The 15,210-nt window shown below is 38.2% G+C and overlaps 1 protein-coding gene across 3 annotated transcripts in view; it reads right to left on the reverse strand.

The window, feature by feature from the left end:
* Positions 1-15,210, reverse strand: part of Kyat3 (kynurenine aminotransferase 3) — a 57,506-nt gene that overhangs the window by 18,771 nt on the left and 23,525 nt on the right. For all 3 annotated transcript variants that reach the window (XM_048351719.1, XM_048351717.1, XM_048351718.1), the window contains exons 3-8: positions 9,583-9,641; positions 8,070-8,214; positions 6,252-6,401; positions 3,402-3,488; positions 2,861-2,986; positions 2,643-2,763 (exon numbers count right to left, since the gene is read on the reverse strand). In XM_048351719.1, the coding sequence (XP_048207676.1) occupies positions 2,643-2,763; positions 2,861-2,986; positions 3,402-3,488; positions 6,252-6,401; positions 8,070-8,214; positions 9,583-9,641 (688 nt within the window). The remainder of the gene's footprint in view (positions 1-2,642; positions 2,764-2,860; positions 2,987-3,401; positions 3,489-6,251; positions 6,402-8,069; positions 8,215-9,582; positions 9,642-15,210) is intronic.

Raw genomic sequence — 15,210 nt, forward strand, 5'->3', positions numbered from 1 at the left:
GTAAAGTGTCTACCACTCTGTGAAGCAGCTAAAGAAAGTTCTAAAGCGATGCAAAATTAATTTCAGTTTACAGTAAACACCTACCATTATTTGTAGCTGAAGGAAAACTACATAAGTTATAAAGGTTAGACTTGCATTCTCTGTGGAACACAACAAAAACAGAAAAGATAAATGAAAATATTCAGAAGGATCATTTGTAAAGAAGAACATTATTTGATGTTATTACATCCTTTTTAGTTTTGAGATGTGTCCTTTTTCACAAAGGAACATGGCATCTGCTCCTCTTTTCCATCTAACCCAAGTCTGAATGGTGAACAATGAGGAATATATTAAAATAATGATATATACCCTGAATCAACAAGGTCTATCAGGAAAACGGCACTTAGAAACAAAGTCTTGAAAGTAGAATTACCCTGAGGAACTAATGCAGTTCTTGCATGTTTTCACCCTGTACCACAAATTAAACATCAAACACAGGTGTCACTCAACAAAATGTCAAATCTAATCATAGTACTTAAATGAAGAGCTAAGTGATTTGTCAGTGACTAATTTTAGCCATATAAAAGTAGATGCCTTCCCTCCCCCCCCCCCAAAATAAGCAGAATAGCTTACAATAGCTTACTAATTTGACAAATAACCATGTATTAGTAGATAGATGGGCAAGGAGAGAAAGTTTTCTTTTGTCGACTGAAATATCATTTTAGGAAATATAAGTTTCATATAAACTAAATATGATCTGGTTGAAAATGAAATATAATTTGAATTAAGAATCTGATCCAAGAGGAACATTTCATTAAAAAACAACCTTAGATAATGTTAAAATATGGAAAATGGGTATGTTCTTTCAATCATGGAGACAGAAAAGCACAAGAGATGATCACAGAGAACTATGCATGTGAAGGTCATTTGCACGCAAAACCCAAGGCAACCAGCCAGAAAAATAAAACAAAAAAAACAAACCCTAAGAAAAACTTTTTAGTTCTGATGATTTTAGAAAAACTACAACCATTATATTTTAAGTTGCAGTGACATCTAGAAAGCAATTGGCTTTTGTAGTTTTCAGCTATGACAGTTATGCCCCAGCAGCGCTAATGATTATTCACAGGTGACTGAGATTTCAGTAGAAATCAGATGGAAAGGAGAGCAATGACAGACGGGAGAGTGCAGCATGGTGTTGTTCGGCTGGCAACATGAACAGGCCACTAACTTCAGGATATGTGGCTAGATCTATAGTTTCATTGCATTAACATTAGAAAAGGGTCACCCAGCTTTGCAAATTGAGGAGCTGGCCTTTTGTGTCTTTCACTAATAGACCATTGTAGTTGAGAGACTTTTTCCTGTTTGCACCAGTACTGGAGCTTAGACTCAAGGCCTGGCCTCTGTTGCTTACCATTTTCCACTCAAGCCTGGCACTCTATTTGAGCCAAAATTCCACTTCTGGATTTTGGTGGTTAATTGGAAATAAGAGCTTCACAATCTTTCCTGCCCAGGCTGACTTCAAACTGTGATCCTCAGATCTCAACCTTCTGAGTAGTTAGGATTTCAGGCATGAGCCACAGGTGCTCAGCTGACAGACTTTCTTTTAATGCTAACAGACTAACTCATCTAAATTATTATCTAGTAAACTGTATTTTGGGTTTTTTAATGCTTGTTTTCACTTAATGGGATGTTATAATAGCTAAAAATAGTTCAGTTAAAATACGTCTTCCAAATCTTTAGCAAATAATTATACGCAACTTTGGAGAGTTTGTAATTCATACATTGAAACAATAAATTTTGTGATCACTTAAAATAATCATAATAATCTTTTGGAATACATATTGCTACATAGAAATTAATTTATCATGTTGGAGTAATTTTTTTGTTGTTAATGTTGGTTGTGGTGCTTAAACTCTGGTCCTGCTGCTGTACCTGAGCTCTTCAGCTCAGTGCTAGCACTCTACCACCACTTGAGCCACAGCGCTACTTCCTGGAGTAATTTTTAAATGGAACCTGAGATAGAGGAAATTTTCTTCCACAGTTTTCTTAAGTGTGGGGGTGATGGCTATCATTTATCTGACAGTGAATGTTAAGGATTATGAAAACAAATTATGATATTAATTTCTAATTGTCAGGTTCTTGTTAGGAAAAAAAAAAATCCCCAAGAGTTTCAGAATGGGAGTGCAAAGTGTGGGCCACTCCAGAAGACACTGATGTGCGAGATAACCCATAAACAATGGCAAAAATCCCAGGCAAAGACCCAGTGTTACCTACTGTCCCTACTATTTCTTTTCTGTTGCCTTAGCATTTTGGCAACTTGCTCAGTACCAACAGTCCCGAACCTGTCAGGAAAAGTGACATACCTAGGGCCTTATATCTCAAAGGATGGCAGGATTTGGGGTAAGAAGCCATAAATATAGGCAAAGGAATTCCTCTGCTGGGATCACAGTTTATAGCGCAATTCAGTATCTCTTCTAAATGTGTACTACTTGTCCTTCAAATGATTCTTTAACTCAGTCAACACCACTCATCCAATTTTAGATGTTCATGCAGGCAGATACTCATTACAAAGACTGTTTTAAAACTGCCTGGGGTCTTGTCTAATCAGTTGATATTCATGTGCCAAGCACATTTAGATGTGTGGACAGAGTAATAATGAGTACCTATTTTTATGTGCTTGTTTCCTGTATATACCAGCCACTCATAAACCTCGTCACTGATGCACAGTGTGTCATATTTGATACAAAGGTCCGCAATTAGTTGGAGCTCCTCTCTGGTATACACCTATACATATTCAAGGAAAGAACACAACCGATTACTAGTCAATATAGGAGAAAACAGTAAGACAAAGACGGTATAAAGAGGTAAGAGATTTGCTTACCTTGCCAAGGGGATTATGTGGAGTATTGAGTATAATGGCTTTGGTTTTCGAATTAAATTTACTTTCCAGTTCTTGAGGATCTAAGGTCCAATCAGAACTAGACCATTTCTTTCCAGCAACAGGTTTCTAAGCACAAAGAATGAAGATGTGATTTAAACAAAGTAATTAATGTTTGCTGGCTTACATAGAAGTTACCTAATAAGGAAAAAAATCAGAGATAGGCATGGCAAAAGTAACTAAATGAATGACTGGCAAAGACAGTGAGAAGAAAGAACATTAGTTCTAATGTGAGAATTCCTGAGGACTTAAGTCTCACACTTATACCTGTTGAATGGAAAAATGGACCCTGTCAACATAGTAGCTGTTAAAGCACTTCTCTTCCTTTCCTGGATCCAGCTACAAGTGGTTAACATGTGAGACAGCAAGGCTAATAGAAGGTTCTGTGGTTCATCTTAGTGCATTAATTCTAAGACTCACAAACTTCATCAAAGTAACTGATACTAAAAAAAAAATCCTCCAAGCATATGAATAGCAAACTTACAGATCTCAGGGGAATAAACACAGGAGTGGCTCCTGCCATCTTTATCATGGGCTCATAGCAGTCATAGTAAGGCACCATTATTATGACCTGAAATTAAAACAAAGAAAAATACAATCATCAATCATCAGCATGTTTCATGAATACTGTATACCTTGCACATGTGAAATACATGTTGAAAAGGGAAGGCCTGGCCTTCATGGAGTTAATGTGTGAGTATTAAAAACTCTGGGTATAAACTTGTCCTGGGATTCTAAGTTGGAGTCCCTGGTATCTTTGGAGGATCAGCTTGCAGTGGAGCACTCGAAATGATATGTGCACAGGGAGATTTATCTAGGAAAAGGGGCCATATCTCTAATCATATTCTCAAAAGGATGTCTTATTCAAAGCCATGAAGAATTTCCTTATATTTCAAGTTAGTAAATATAATACAGGATATAAATGATATAGTAGATAATGAGTGGAACAGGTCTGAAAGGAAAGCGAATGCCACTGTGCTCCCTGACTCAGTGATAGTTTATACAAATTATTTATCTTGAGAGCAAAAATATTTTCTTTTCAAGAGCATCATATAATAGGGACTGGATGCAGGAAGCCCAGTCTGGATGTGATTGCTCATGTCTGATATTCACAATTTCCCTCTAGTTACCTAATATCTGGAGCCTGTCTTTTTCCCATGTTGTCTGGAGGATCTTCTGTCTTTTTGCTCCTCTTTCTCTCTGTCACTCTTTCTGGGCTTTCAAGAGCGTGCTCAGTCCAGTCACTAGCCTATCTTCAACCTATCAGCTTGATCTAGCATTCCTAACTTTTTTTTCATTTCTAAAAGGAGAGTTTGGACAACTTATAACTATCATAAAAGAAACAATCATTCTTTTTACTTTTTCACGTGTGCCAGTACTGAGGCTTGAATCAGGGCCTCATGTTCTCACTAGGCTTTTCCTCTACTCACACCTGACATTTTACCACTTTGGCCACACCTCCACTTTTGGCTCCTTGTTAATTAATTGTAGATAAGTGTCTCTCTGATTTGTCTTCCTGGGCTGGCTTTGAATCATGATTCTTAGATCTCATCCTTCTGAGTAGCTAGAATTATAGGTGTCAGCTACTGACACTTGGGTCTTCCTACTTTTTTAAACGTAGAACATTTCATGAAAGGTTTATGCTATTTCTAGTCTTAACATTTATGATTTAAATGGCTGAGTCTACTGAATTTTACAATTTCCTTGTAACAGTGCTGTTTTTTTGAGTGTATAGTTCTCTATTTTTAACTTGTTCATTGGAAACATTCATATAATTGCTATCTCTAAAGGATATAGACATTTTCTTAATTTTTATTTTACTAAGTAGTTGCAGAAAGGAGAGTATAGACATTTTAGTGGATACACACATACACACAAACATATATAGAAAAAGCACCAGTGGCTTACATCTGTAATCCTAGGAGGGTGAGATCTAAGGATTGTGGTTCAAAGCCAACCACAGCAGAAAAGTCCATGAGGCTCTTATTGCCAATTAACCAGCAAAAAGCCAGAAGAGGTGTGATAGAGGGCCAGCCTTGAATGAAAAAGCCAAGTAAGAGCGAGAGGCTCTGAGTTCAACCCCCAGTACCAGAAAAAAGAAAAATTAGCTAAAGTGATCAAGGAAGACTGATTAGAGACAAGAAAACCAAGGGCTGTACCTTAGGATAGTCCAACAGAGCACAAAGGAGAAACCAATAAAAGAATAGTATCTTGGGTATATGACACAACACCTTCCATTAGTAGAGTGTCAGGATTAAGCGGCTACGCATGGAAGTATGACTGAATTTCTTAACTTGGGTCTTTAAATAGGCTATTGTCTGGCATGATTGTGGGAATTGCAGATGTAAAAATAATATACTGAGCACAAGATACTGCTTTCTGAAGAAATGCTACAGTGAAGAGAGCTCTGGGAGGGCTGAGGGAACAGGACAGATCAGGAGAAATATTCATGGTTCTGACTCAGCAGGAACTATTTTCTAGAGCTCTCCGGTACTGTTAGCTAAGTTGATTCCTTTGGTCATCATCATGAATTGTACATTCTCCATGACTGATTACACATAACATTCCTCTTAATTCATCTGCTAGTCTAGCTCTTCTCCTGCATTAAAGCTATCTTTTTAAAGTATCTTTTTCTCTAGAGGCACCTAATATCATAAAGTAGATCCTTGGTGATTTTTGAATAAATGAACAAGGTCAAGAAATATTAAAGTGGAGGTATAACGACAATGGAGACAGGTATTAAGAGTTGGTCATACATCATAGTACAAAATGGCTGAAATGATTTGATGTTACTGTTATATATCCTCACACTCCACTGTTCACATTTCACTGGACACAGAGCAACACTGACCCAATACTTGTTGATCGAGATTAAGGGTTATTTTAGCAACAAAAACAAAGAATTCTTTTTCTTCCTTATTGTTAGTCTATTACATTTGCCCTTTTCTCAGCAGGCTGGAAAAATGAAAAGAACAAAAAGTAACCAAACAAATGCATCTCCCAGATCTCATGACAAATGACAGAAGCCAAACCCAAGAGTGGTGGCCCCACTTATACCAAGTATAAGAGCAGCAAGGTCCAGCTGGTGGGGTTAGAAAGTGGAAGACTGGCAACTTCTGGGGGAATAACTTGGACTGCTAGAAACGCACACTATCTTCACCCGTTTTAGTTACATAGAAGTTTATCCACTTCTACATTTTGGCTTTACTGTATATATGATAGACTTCAGGAATAATTTAAAACAGAGAAAGGAAAGAACACAAAAATAAGTAAAACATTCAAAGGACAGTAAATGATGATAATACAGATATTACAATAATGTTAGTATGCTTACTTCATCTCCCTCATCAACCAGCCCTTGGATGGCATTAAAGAGAGATCCATATGCTCCTACTGTCACAAGGATTTCTTTATTTGGATCAATTTGCTTCTGATAACACTTTTCGTAGAGGCAGGACAGAGCTTTTACAAGTGAGGGATGACCCTGTTGGATTAACAAGAAAAACAAAAGCTTGAATTTGCTGATAGAACCAACATTGTTGAAGTGCTATGACTCTGAAATGTTAAGAATTGTTAAAATTTGGGATTAATGTATAGAGTTTTTCTTCTTCTTCTTCTTCTTCTTCTTCTTCTTCTTCTTCTTCTTCTTCTTCTTCTTCTTCTTCTTCTTCTTCCTCTTCTTCTTCTTTTTTTTTTTTTTGCCAGTCCTTGGGCTTGCACTCAGGGCTTAAGCACTGAGTTCTTTTTGCTCAAGGCTAGCACTCTACCACTCTTGAGCCACAGTGCCACTTCTGGCTTTTTTCTGTTTGTGTGGTGCTGAGGAATCAAACCCAGGGCTTCATGCATGCTAGGCAAGCACTCTATCACTAAGCCACATTCCCAGCCCGGAGTTTTTCTTTTTTAGAGTAGGATGGTTCGAATCAGGGTCTTCCGTCTACCACTTGAAGCCATATTTCCAGCCCTTTTAATGCTAGTTATTTTTCAGATAGGGTGGTATATTTTTTGCTTGAGGCTAGCCTCAGAGCAGGTGCCTCCTATCTCTGTCTCCCTGTGGCTGGGATTATAGGCGACCACCACTATATCAGAGATAGTTCTTAGCTGTTCAGATAGTTCTTTGATAGTTCAGAAATGGTTCTATGTTAGAGATTCTTTGAGCTAGTGCCTTACTAACTTTTTGACTGGGCCAGAATTTCCACCTCTCAAGTAATGGGAATTATAGCTGTGAACCCTAGCTTTGTATTTTTTTTTAAATAGTAATACTGCTGGTTTAGGGGCTTGAACTCTGGGACTAGGCACTGCTCCTGAGTCCCTTCCCCCACCCCCGCAGAATTAGTGCTCTATTACTTGAGCCACAACTCCACTTCCAGCTTTTTGGTGGTTAACTGGAGATAAGAGTCTCAGATTTTACTGCCTGGGCTGGCTTCAAATTGCAATCCTCAGATCTCAGCCTCTTGAGCAGTTAGGATTACAGATGTAAACCACCAGTACCCAGTAGCAGCACATTAAAAAAAAACCCAACAACTTTCCCTACTGTTAGAGAGGCTCCTACAAGAATTGTTATGAAGATTTGCTAATGATAAAAACTCTCCTAAGTAAAAGGTCTGAGAATACATAATTTCTAAGTGCTTGTTCTGTATAGAATGAACTTGAGTCATTCCAACATCACTGGGTGGGTCGGTGAAATAATTCATCCAGGATGGACCAGTGAATCTCTTAGAACCACATAGAAACCTAGTCACCCTTGGATACTTGGGCAACGCAGTTTTGGTTTTTGTTTTGAGTTTTGCCAGTCCTGGGCCTTAAACTCAGGGCCTGAGCTCTGTCCCTGGCTTCATTTTGCTCAAGGCTAGCACTCTACCACTTGAGCCACAGCGCCACTTCTGGCCGTTTTCTATATATATGGTGCTGGGGAATCGAACCTAGGGCTTCATGTATACGAGGCAAGCACTCTTGCCACTAGGCCATATTCCCAGCCCTCACTTTGGAACAGTAGTAAATAATGGTTCAAACGACTAGAAGTTATGGAAGTTCACCCTAGAAAGGTAAGGTCAAAGAGAGGAATTCTGGGTTTACCAGAAGTTAACTATAAGTTCACATAGAGACAACATGATATGAAATATACACACGTGCCTGCACATCCTGAGATACTCACAAAGCCTCTTGTGTATTGATTCAGGCTATCGACTAATGCAACTTTTGATAATTCTTCTTTCACATATGAAGGAGGCGATATATCTGGAAGCCCTTGGCCAAGATTCACCACAGAGGGATCTGCCGCCAACTTGGTAAATTCAGTCCTAAGAGTAAGAAAAACAATACTGATATTAGTAAGTATATGTTAATTACAAACTTTGTTTGGCATAGATTATGGTCTTACTACACAGTAGAAAAACATAACTTAGTTTTGCAGATTAACAAAACAAAACAAAAATAGCTGAGCACTGGTGGTTCATGCCTGTAATCTTAGTTACTTAGGAGGCTGAGATATAAGGATTACAGTTCAAAGACATCCTGTGCAGGAAAGTCAGTGAAATTCTTACCTCCAATTAACCACCAAAAAGGCAGAAGTAGAACTGTAGCTCAAGTGGTAGGGTACTAGCTGTGAGTAAAAATGCTCAAGGACAGTGCCCAGGCCTTGAATTCAAACTCTAGAACCAACACATACACACACACACACACACACACACACACACACAAAGACACATATACACACACACAGATCCAAGAAACAAAAACAAGAGTTCTCAACAACAAAAATCATTACCTACAAGGTAAATATACCTTGTGTAAATAGTAAAATGAAGACTAAATTAATGAACCTTATAATATTCTTTAAGAACCTTAATTCCAGGCCGGGAATGTGGCTTAGTGGTAGAGTGTCTAGCATGCATGAAGCCCTGGGTTCGATTCCTCAGCACCACATAAACAGAAAAATACAGGAGTAGCACTGTGGCTCAAGAGATAGAGTGCTAGCCTTGAGAAAAAAGAAGGCAGGGATAGTGCTCAGGACCTGAGTTCAAGCCCCGGGACTGGCAAAAAAAAAAAAACCCAAAACGAAACCAAAACAAAACAAAAGGACAACAAAACAAAACCTCAATTCCATGCTATATTTAACCATATACACATTTTCTCAATCATTCCCAACTATTGCTTAGTTCTCTTATTAGCTACGAGAGAAGATTACTAGTAAGAAAAATTTAGTAGGATAGAGGGTGCATGCTGGAGATCCTGTCTCAAAAAGAAGAATGTGGGAGGGAGGGAGGGAGGAAGCAAGGAAAGAACAAAGGAAGGAGAGAAGGAAGGAAAGAGAAGAAAAAGAGGCAAAGACATAGCTTAGAAAGAAAATAAAAATTAACAAAGAAGAAAGTGTTAAGCCACACAAACCAGATTTCTTTTTCCTCTCTGCTGTTATGTCCAGTGCCTAGCATCTTGGCATATTTGCTATATGAACAAATTCATGTGTGGCTGGCTAACTTCCTTCAATTTCTTTTTATTCTTTATTGTCAAACTGAAGTACAGAGGGGTTCAATTTCATTTTAATTGATGAATCAAATGAATGGTTTCACTTTTGAACTATGGGTGAGGCTAAAATTGTTCAATTAAGGATATAAAAATATGAAAGAAAAATGTCACCAAATTACTACCATTGGTTTTAAGACACTTACCACACATTGCTATCAATTCCTTCGATTCGTTTTGTATTTTTGAATTTCAAGGCCATTTTCTGAAAGATATAAATATTGAAAGAGTCATTTTAGTTTTTCAATCAAAACTTTGGAAAGGTCAGTTAATCAAAAGTCACTCTTCCATTTTCCATCATCACCATTGAAGAGTACGATAAATTACCTATTATTATCTATTAATGAATAGATTTTATCTATTAAATAATTCTATTGAATTCCTATGAAATAGAGAGAAGTTCTAGAATCCAATACAAAATATTGAGGGAGATCCATCTCCTCCCAATCCAAGGAATGCCTTTTTTTTTTTTCTTCAATTTTTAAAGTTTATTTATTGTGCTAGTGTTGGAGCTTGAACTCAGGTCCTTACTCTGTCTCTTGCTTTTTTTTTTTTATGCTCAGGTGGGTGTTCTACCACTTGAGTCACAACTCTATTTCCAGTTTTTGCTGATTAATTGGAGTAAGAGTTTCATGTACTTTTCTGACTATGTTGGTTTCAAAACAGAATCCTCAGATTTGGGCCTGTAGAGTAGCTAGGATTACAGGTGTGAGTTACTATGCCTGGCTCTTTCTTATGAACCTTAAGATCACATTCTTGTCTAAAGACAAAACTAGCACCCTAGAAAGCTAAGTTAAAGGACTGAAATATAATAAAAACAACACAATAACACCAACAAAACAGTCAGTTTAAGATGTATGGTGACCAATCCTCTGAAGATCATTTGATGAACACACTCAATCTTTTGTAAGTGAGCTCCTGGTAGGGCATGTGAGAGGAACTCATCAGGTGATTTAAAAGCCATTGGATACAGGGTTCCAACCAGTAATAGTTAACATTACAGAGTAGAGTATATGTCTTAATTACCCTGGTTAGTTATTTCCAACAGCTCTAAGCCCTCATTCCCCCTATGATGGCAGTGAGCTATTGGGAGGATTAAGATTACACAACTTTTCACAGATTCAAACCTAAATGGGCTCAGCCTCAGATCTGATCTCATATTCTCACTCTCCAGGCTACATTTAGAACTACCATCCTCTCCTAAGTTTCATTGTATAAGACTTGCTAACCTACTACTAGAATATAGACCAGTCATTTAGATCAGGTCTAGCCACATGAAGCAAGCTAAAGACTGTGGTAGAAAAAATATTAGAAGTTAAGATTGTCATACAGTGTACAATATTTTAGTTCTTTAAGTTCTAAAGTTACATCTATACTAATTTCTCAAAAGTCTTGAAATAGCTTTGAGCTCATCACTAACAAGCTGGTGAAAATAAGAAAAATGATTGACAGGTTTTATGCAGACTTTTGTAATAGAGTATTAAAGTAATTTGAATTCAATCTGGAAGATAATGATAATGGTTATTAAATACACCATTGTTCTCATTCTATTCCCAATAATGGGACTAAAAATGCCTTTCTCTATTTTTAATCTTTGAAACTCCTGTTGTAAATCACATGCAAAATCTCCAGAGGTTAAAGTGCCTTCTACAATGACATGTGATTAAGTCCCACCTCAACCTGATGTTACTCTACAGACTGCTTTTATAAGACAAAACCTCCCACATGATAGAGAAAAAGGCATTTTAACAAATGTCTAATAGCACTGAAATAATGTCAAGGGATTAGCCACCAATCAAAGTATAGATTTGTATACAAGTCAGCACAATGTACAGTAGATAATTTATGTACCAAATACAATTGCACTTAAAAGTTACATAGGCCAGGTTTCATCCCTTATGCTCCCACTAGACTACAGCATTTCTTTTTAGCATTCCTTGTATATAGTACTTTAAAAAAAATTCCTAGCTGCTCTGACAGCTTGCTTACTGGTGTGTGTGTGTGTGTGTGTGTGTATGTGTGTGTGTGTGTGTGTGTCAGTGTTAGGTTCTCAAGAAATTCAGAACCAACAGGATGTGTGAGAGATTATCTTTTTTTTTTTTTTTGCCAGTCTTGGGCATCGAACTCAGGCCTAGGTGCTGTCCCTGCGCCTCTTCTTTGTGCTCTACCAGTTGAGCCACAGTAGCACTTCCAGCTTTTTTGTTGTTGTTGTTGGAGATAAGAGTCTTATGGACTTTTGTGCCTGGGCTGGCTTTGAACTGTGATCCTCAGATATCAGCCTCCTGAATAGCTAGGATTACTGACACCTGACTAAGATTTCCTTTTAAGAAAGCAGCTCATGCCATTTTGAGGCAGGGAACTCTGAAATCTGCACGTTGCAGACTCAGGAAAGGGCTGAAGTTGCAACTCGAGTCTGAAGGCAGAATTCTCTTCTGGGGAAGTGGGGCTCTACCTAAGGTTGTCAACTAAATGATGCCATCCACATTGTGGAGAACAATGCACTTTCCTCAAAGTTTCCTCACTTAACTTTCAATCTCTTCTAAAAACACCTTCACAGCAATATCTAGGTTGGCATTTGAGACAATATTTGGGTGCTGTGACCTAGCCCAGTTGGTAGTTGAGTGGATTTCTGGGGTCTGTGGCCAAGTTCACATCATTGCAGTAATCAACATGTAATACCATGCCTAGACATAGTAAAATTTCCACAAACATTCTGGGTGAATGGATGAAGAATACCCATTCCTATTAGGAGGGAATTTTTGGTATTACTCAGATTAAGTTAGGTATTTTTGTCATTCAGCATAAATTATGGTGCAATAACAAAAATGTTAGATTTCCTTCTTGTCCAGATAGTACTTGTACTGAAGTTCAATTGCTGTTGTGCTCAATGTCATTGTCTCTATCTGGAAGACTATGATAAGAGAGAGAGAGAGAGAGAGAGAGAGAGAGAGAGAGAGAGAGAGAGAGAGCTCTTAAAAGTTTCTGCTTGGATACACATGTCCTTTTTTCATGCTTTATTGGCCAAGAAGATTTCACAGCCAGCCCCAGGAGAGGAATACCCAGGGGGAAGCAGTAAATACTTGTGAAAAAACTATGGCTGCAATGAAGTGGAGGTGGGTTGCAGATGTTGAAATTCTGACTCCCAGTACTCTGATGTTTTTAGATGAGGAAATTGGAAGGAAAATGTGGACACATGCACACACCAGGACAATGTTGTGTGTTGGCAAAGGCAGAAATTGGAGTAGAGCATTGCAAGACAAAGAACACAAAAAATTGCCAGGAAACCACTGGAAGAAATGGGAGAGTTCTGCCATAGATTCCTGATTACCTCTCAGGAGGAATCCATCCATCTCAAGCTTTTAGTCCTCCCACAAGCTATGAGGAAATGCATTTTTGTTGTTTAAGCCACCTAGTTTGTTAAAGCAACCCAGGGAAACCAATTGATTGGTAAAGTTTCACAAGACTCCCCACAAAGTGAAAATATACTCATATTCAGAAAGATGGAAATGATTGCCGTAGTCCCTACTTCTCCCAGAAAAGCCAGTACCAGGGAATGAAACAAACCTGGAATCCTATGGAACATTGGGTGTGAGCCCTGTATGTATAAAGGAACATTATAAGGTTTACATAATTTGTGGGCCAAGATAACTATGTGAGGTGACTTCTGTGAAGTAGACATAGTTTTATTACTGATATAAAACAACCACGAAAACCAACGCAGCTTAAACTTTAGCTTGAAGCTAAAGGATGCAGTTCTACAGATTGACCACAAGGTGGCGAGCCTGGCAAAGATAAGAAGCTTACTAACTCTTCAAAATGTTTACTTCAAACCTGCTGGAATATTACAAGTTTGGAAGAATGAAAATGACCCATGATCTTAGGAGGATAGTATATTAAAGTTTAAACCAAGTCTCACCAGGACTTGGTTGATAAGACCAGATGCAGGCAGATGGGATGGGACAGGTATGGAAAAAGTTATTCCCAAATTAAGGGCCGAAGCTGGGGAAATCAAGGCTGTTGACATCTATAAACCATAATCTATGAATGAAAGCCTTATACAAATAATCCGGGGCCACAACTCCCAAAATAGTAATTAGTAATAATAATAGAGAATGAGAGCAGGCTACATATATATCATGTACACACATACTTAAATGTGTATGTATCTACACACATGCATACCTACATGCATACATTTCAAAATCCACAGTGATGACATTCGTATTGTTTCATTCCTAGCTTTAGCATTTCCCACACTTCTTGTCTTGTTTTGTTTATAAACTGTAACAGTCTTTCTTTCTTGAGTCTTTTTCTCTGAGTTTCTTTTGTTTGCATGATCGAGTTTGGCTGCTTTGGCCATCTCTGATTTCTCAGGGCAGCACTGTGGCCTGGGCGGAAAGCACAGGCCTGCCTCAGCTTGCGTATGGGGAAGAGCCTCGTGCACATCAGGTACCCTGGAAGTTGCAGAAGTATCTGTGGACACAATCTCCATTATAAACAGTTTAGGTAAAAGGGATTTAGTAGATACTACATGTCATCATGAGATAGGGAGAGATGCACCCTAAGGTTCAAAGATAACCAAAAGCAAGAACTTGAAATGTACAGTGTTTTGCTTTAAATCTGTTTCTGTCTCTGCTTTTCTTCACATGAGACTAATCTCCATCCTGTCCTCTAACTTCACTATCATAAAGGGATGCACACAAGAAAAGCTAATGGCTGTCATTGCCTAACTTAAAAATCTATTAAGATATCATTCAGTGGAAATAATTCTAAATCATCGCCTCTCCAACCCTCCAGTTGTACTAGGGATTGAAGTCAGGAGTCCCGTGTTTTCCAGCCACTGACTTTACCACTTGAGCTCTGCCTCTAGTATTTTTTGTTGTTGTTTGCTTGTTTTTAGCTTATTTTTCAGATAGGGCCCCAGTCTGACATCCCTGGCTCTGTATCCCATATATTTTCAGTTGGGCCACAAAATACTTACAAACACCTATATATAAACATTTTTTGCGGGCTGGGGATATAGCCTAGTGGCAAGAGTGCCTGCCTCGGATACACGAGGCCCTAGGTTTGATTCCCCAGCACCACATATACAGAAAATGGCCAGAAGCGGTGCTGTGGCTCAAGTGGCAGAGTGCTAGCCTTGAGCGGGAAGAAGCCAGGGACAGTGCTCAGGCCCTGAGTCCAAGGCCCAGGACTGGCCAAAAAAAAAACAAAAACAAAAACATTTTTTGCAATTCAATAAAAAGATATTCTAATTTAAAATAGGCAAAAGATCTGAAAGCCTTTTCACAGAAAATGAAGAACTGATCCAAAGCAGTTTTTTTTAAACACTCAATACCATTAGTTACCAGAGAAATGAAATTTTAAACCATAGTGATACAGCATACACGGTATGGTTGTAGAGACCCAGTGTTGACAAGTGTGGGCCAGTGGAACACTACACAGCACTGAAGGGAACATCAAATGGTTTATCCATTTTTGGAAAAATGGCTTTCCACATAGGTAAAAATTAAGAAAATCTACTATATAACTAAGTCACTCCACTGTTATATGTCTACCCAAGAATATGAAAATTTATGTCTATAAATGGCTGGTACACAAATGTTCATAACAATCATAATCACAGAAGCCAAGACCTGGAAGCAATCTGAAGGTTCATCAACAGGTAAAGTATGGTCTATTCATATAAAGATATAGTATCCAAAGTTCAAAAGATAAGAGTATGGACACATCACACTACTTAAAATACGTGATTAGGGCTAGGAATATAGCCT

The sequence above is a fragment of the Perognathus longimembris genome, chromosome 7 (assembly GCF_023159225.1).
Source record: "Perognathus longimembris pacificus isolate PPM17 chromosome 7, ASM2315922v1, whole genome shotgun sequence".
NCBI classification, from domain to species: Eukaryota; Metazoa; Chordata; class Mammalia; order Rodentia; family Heteromyidae; genus Perognathus; species Perognathus longimembris.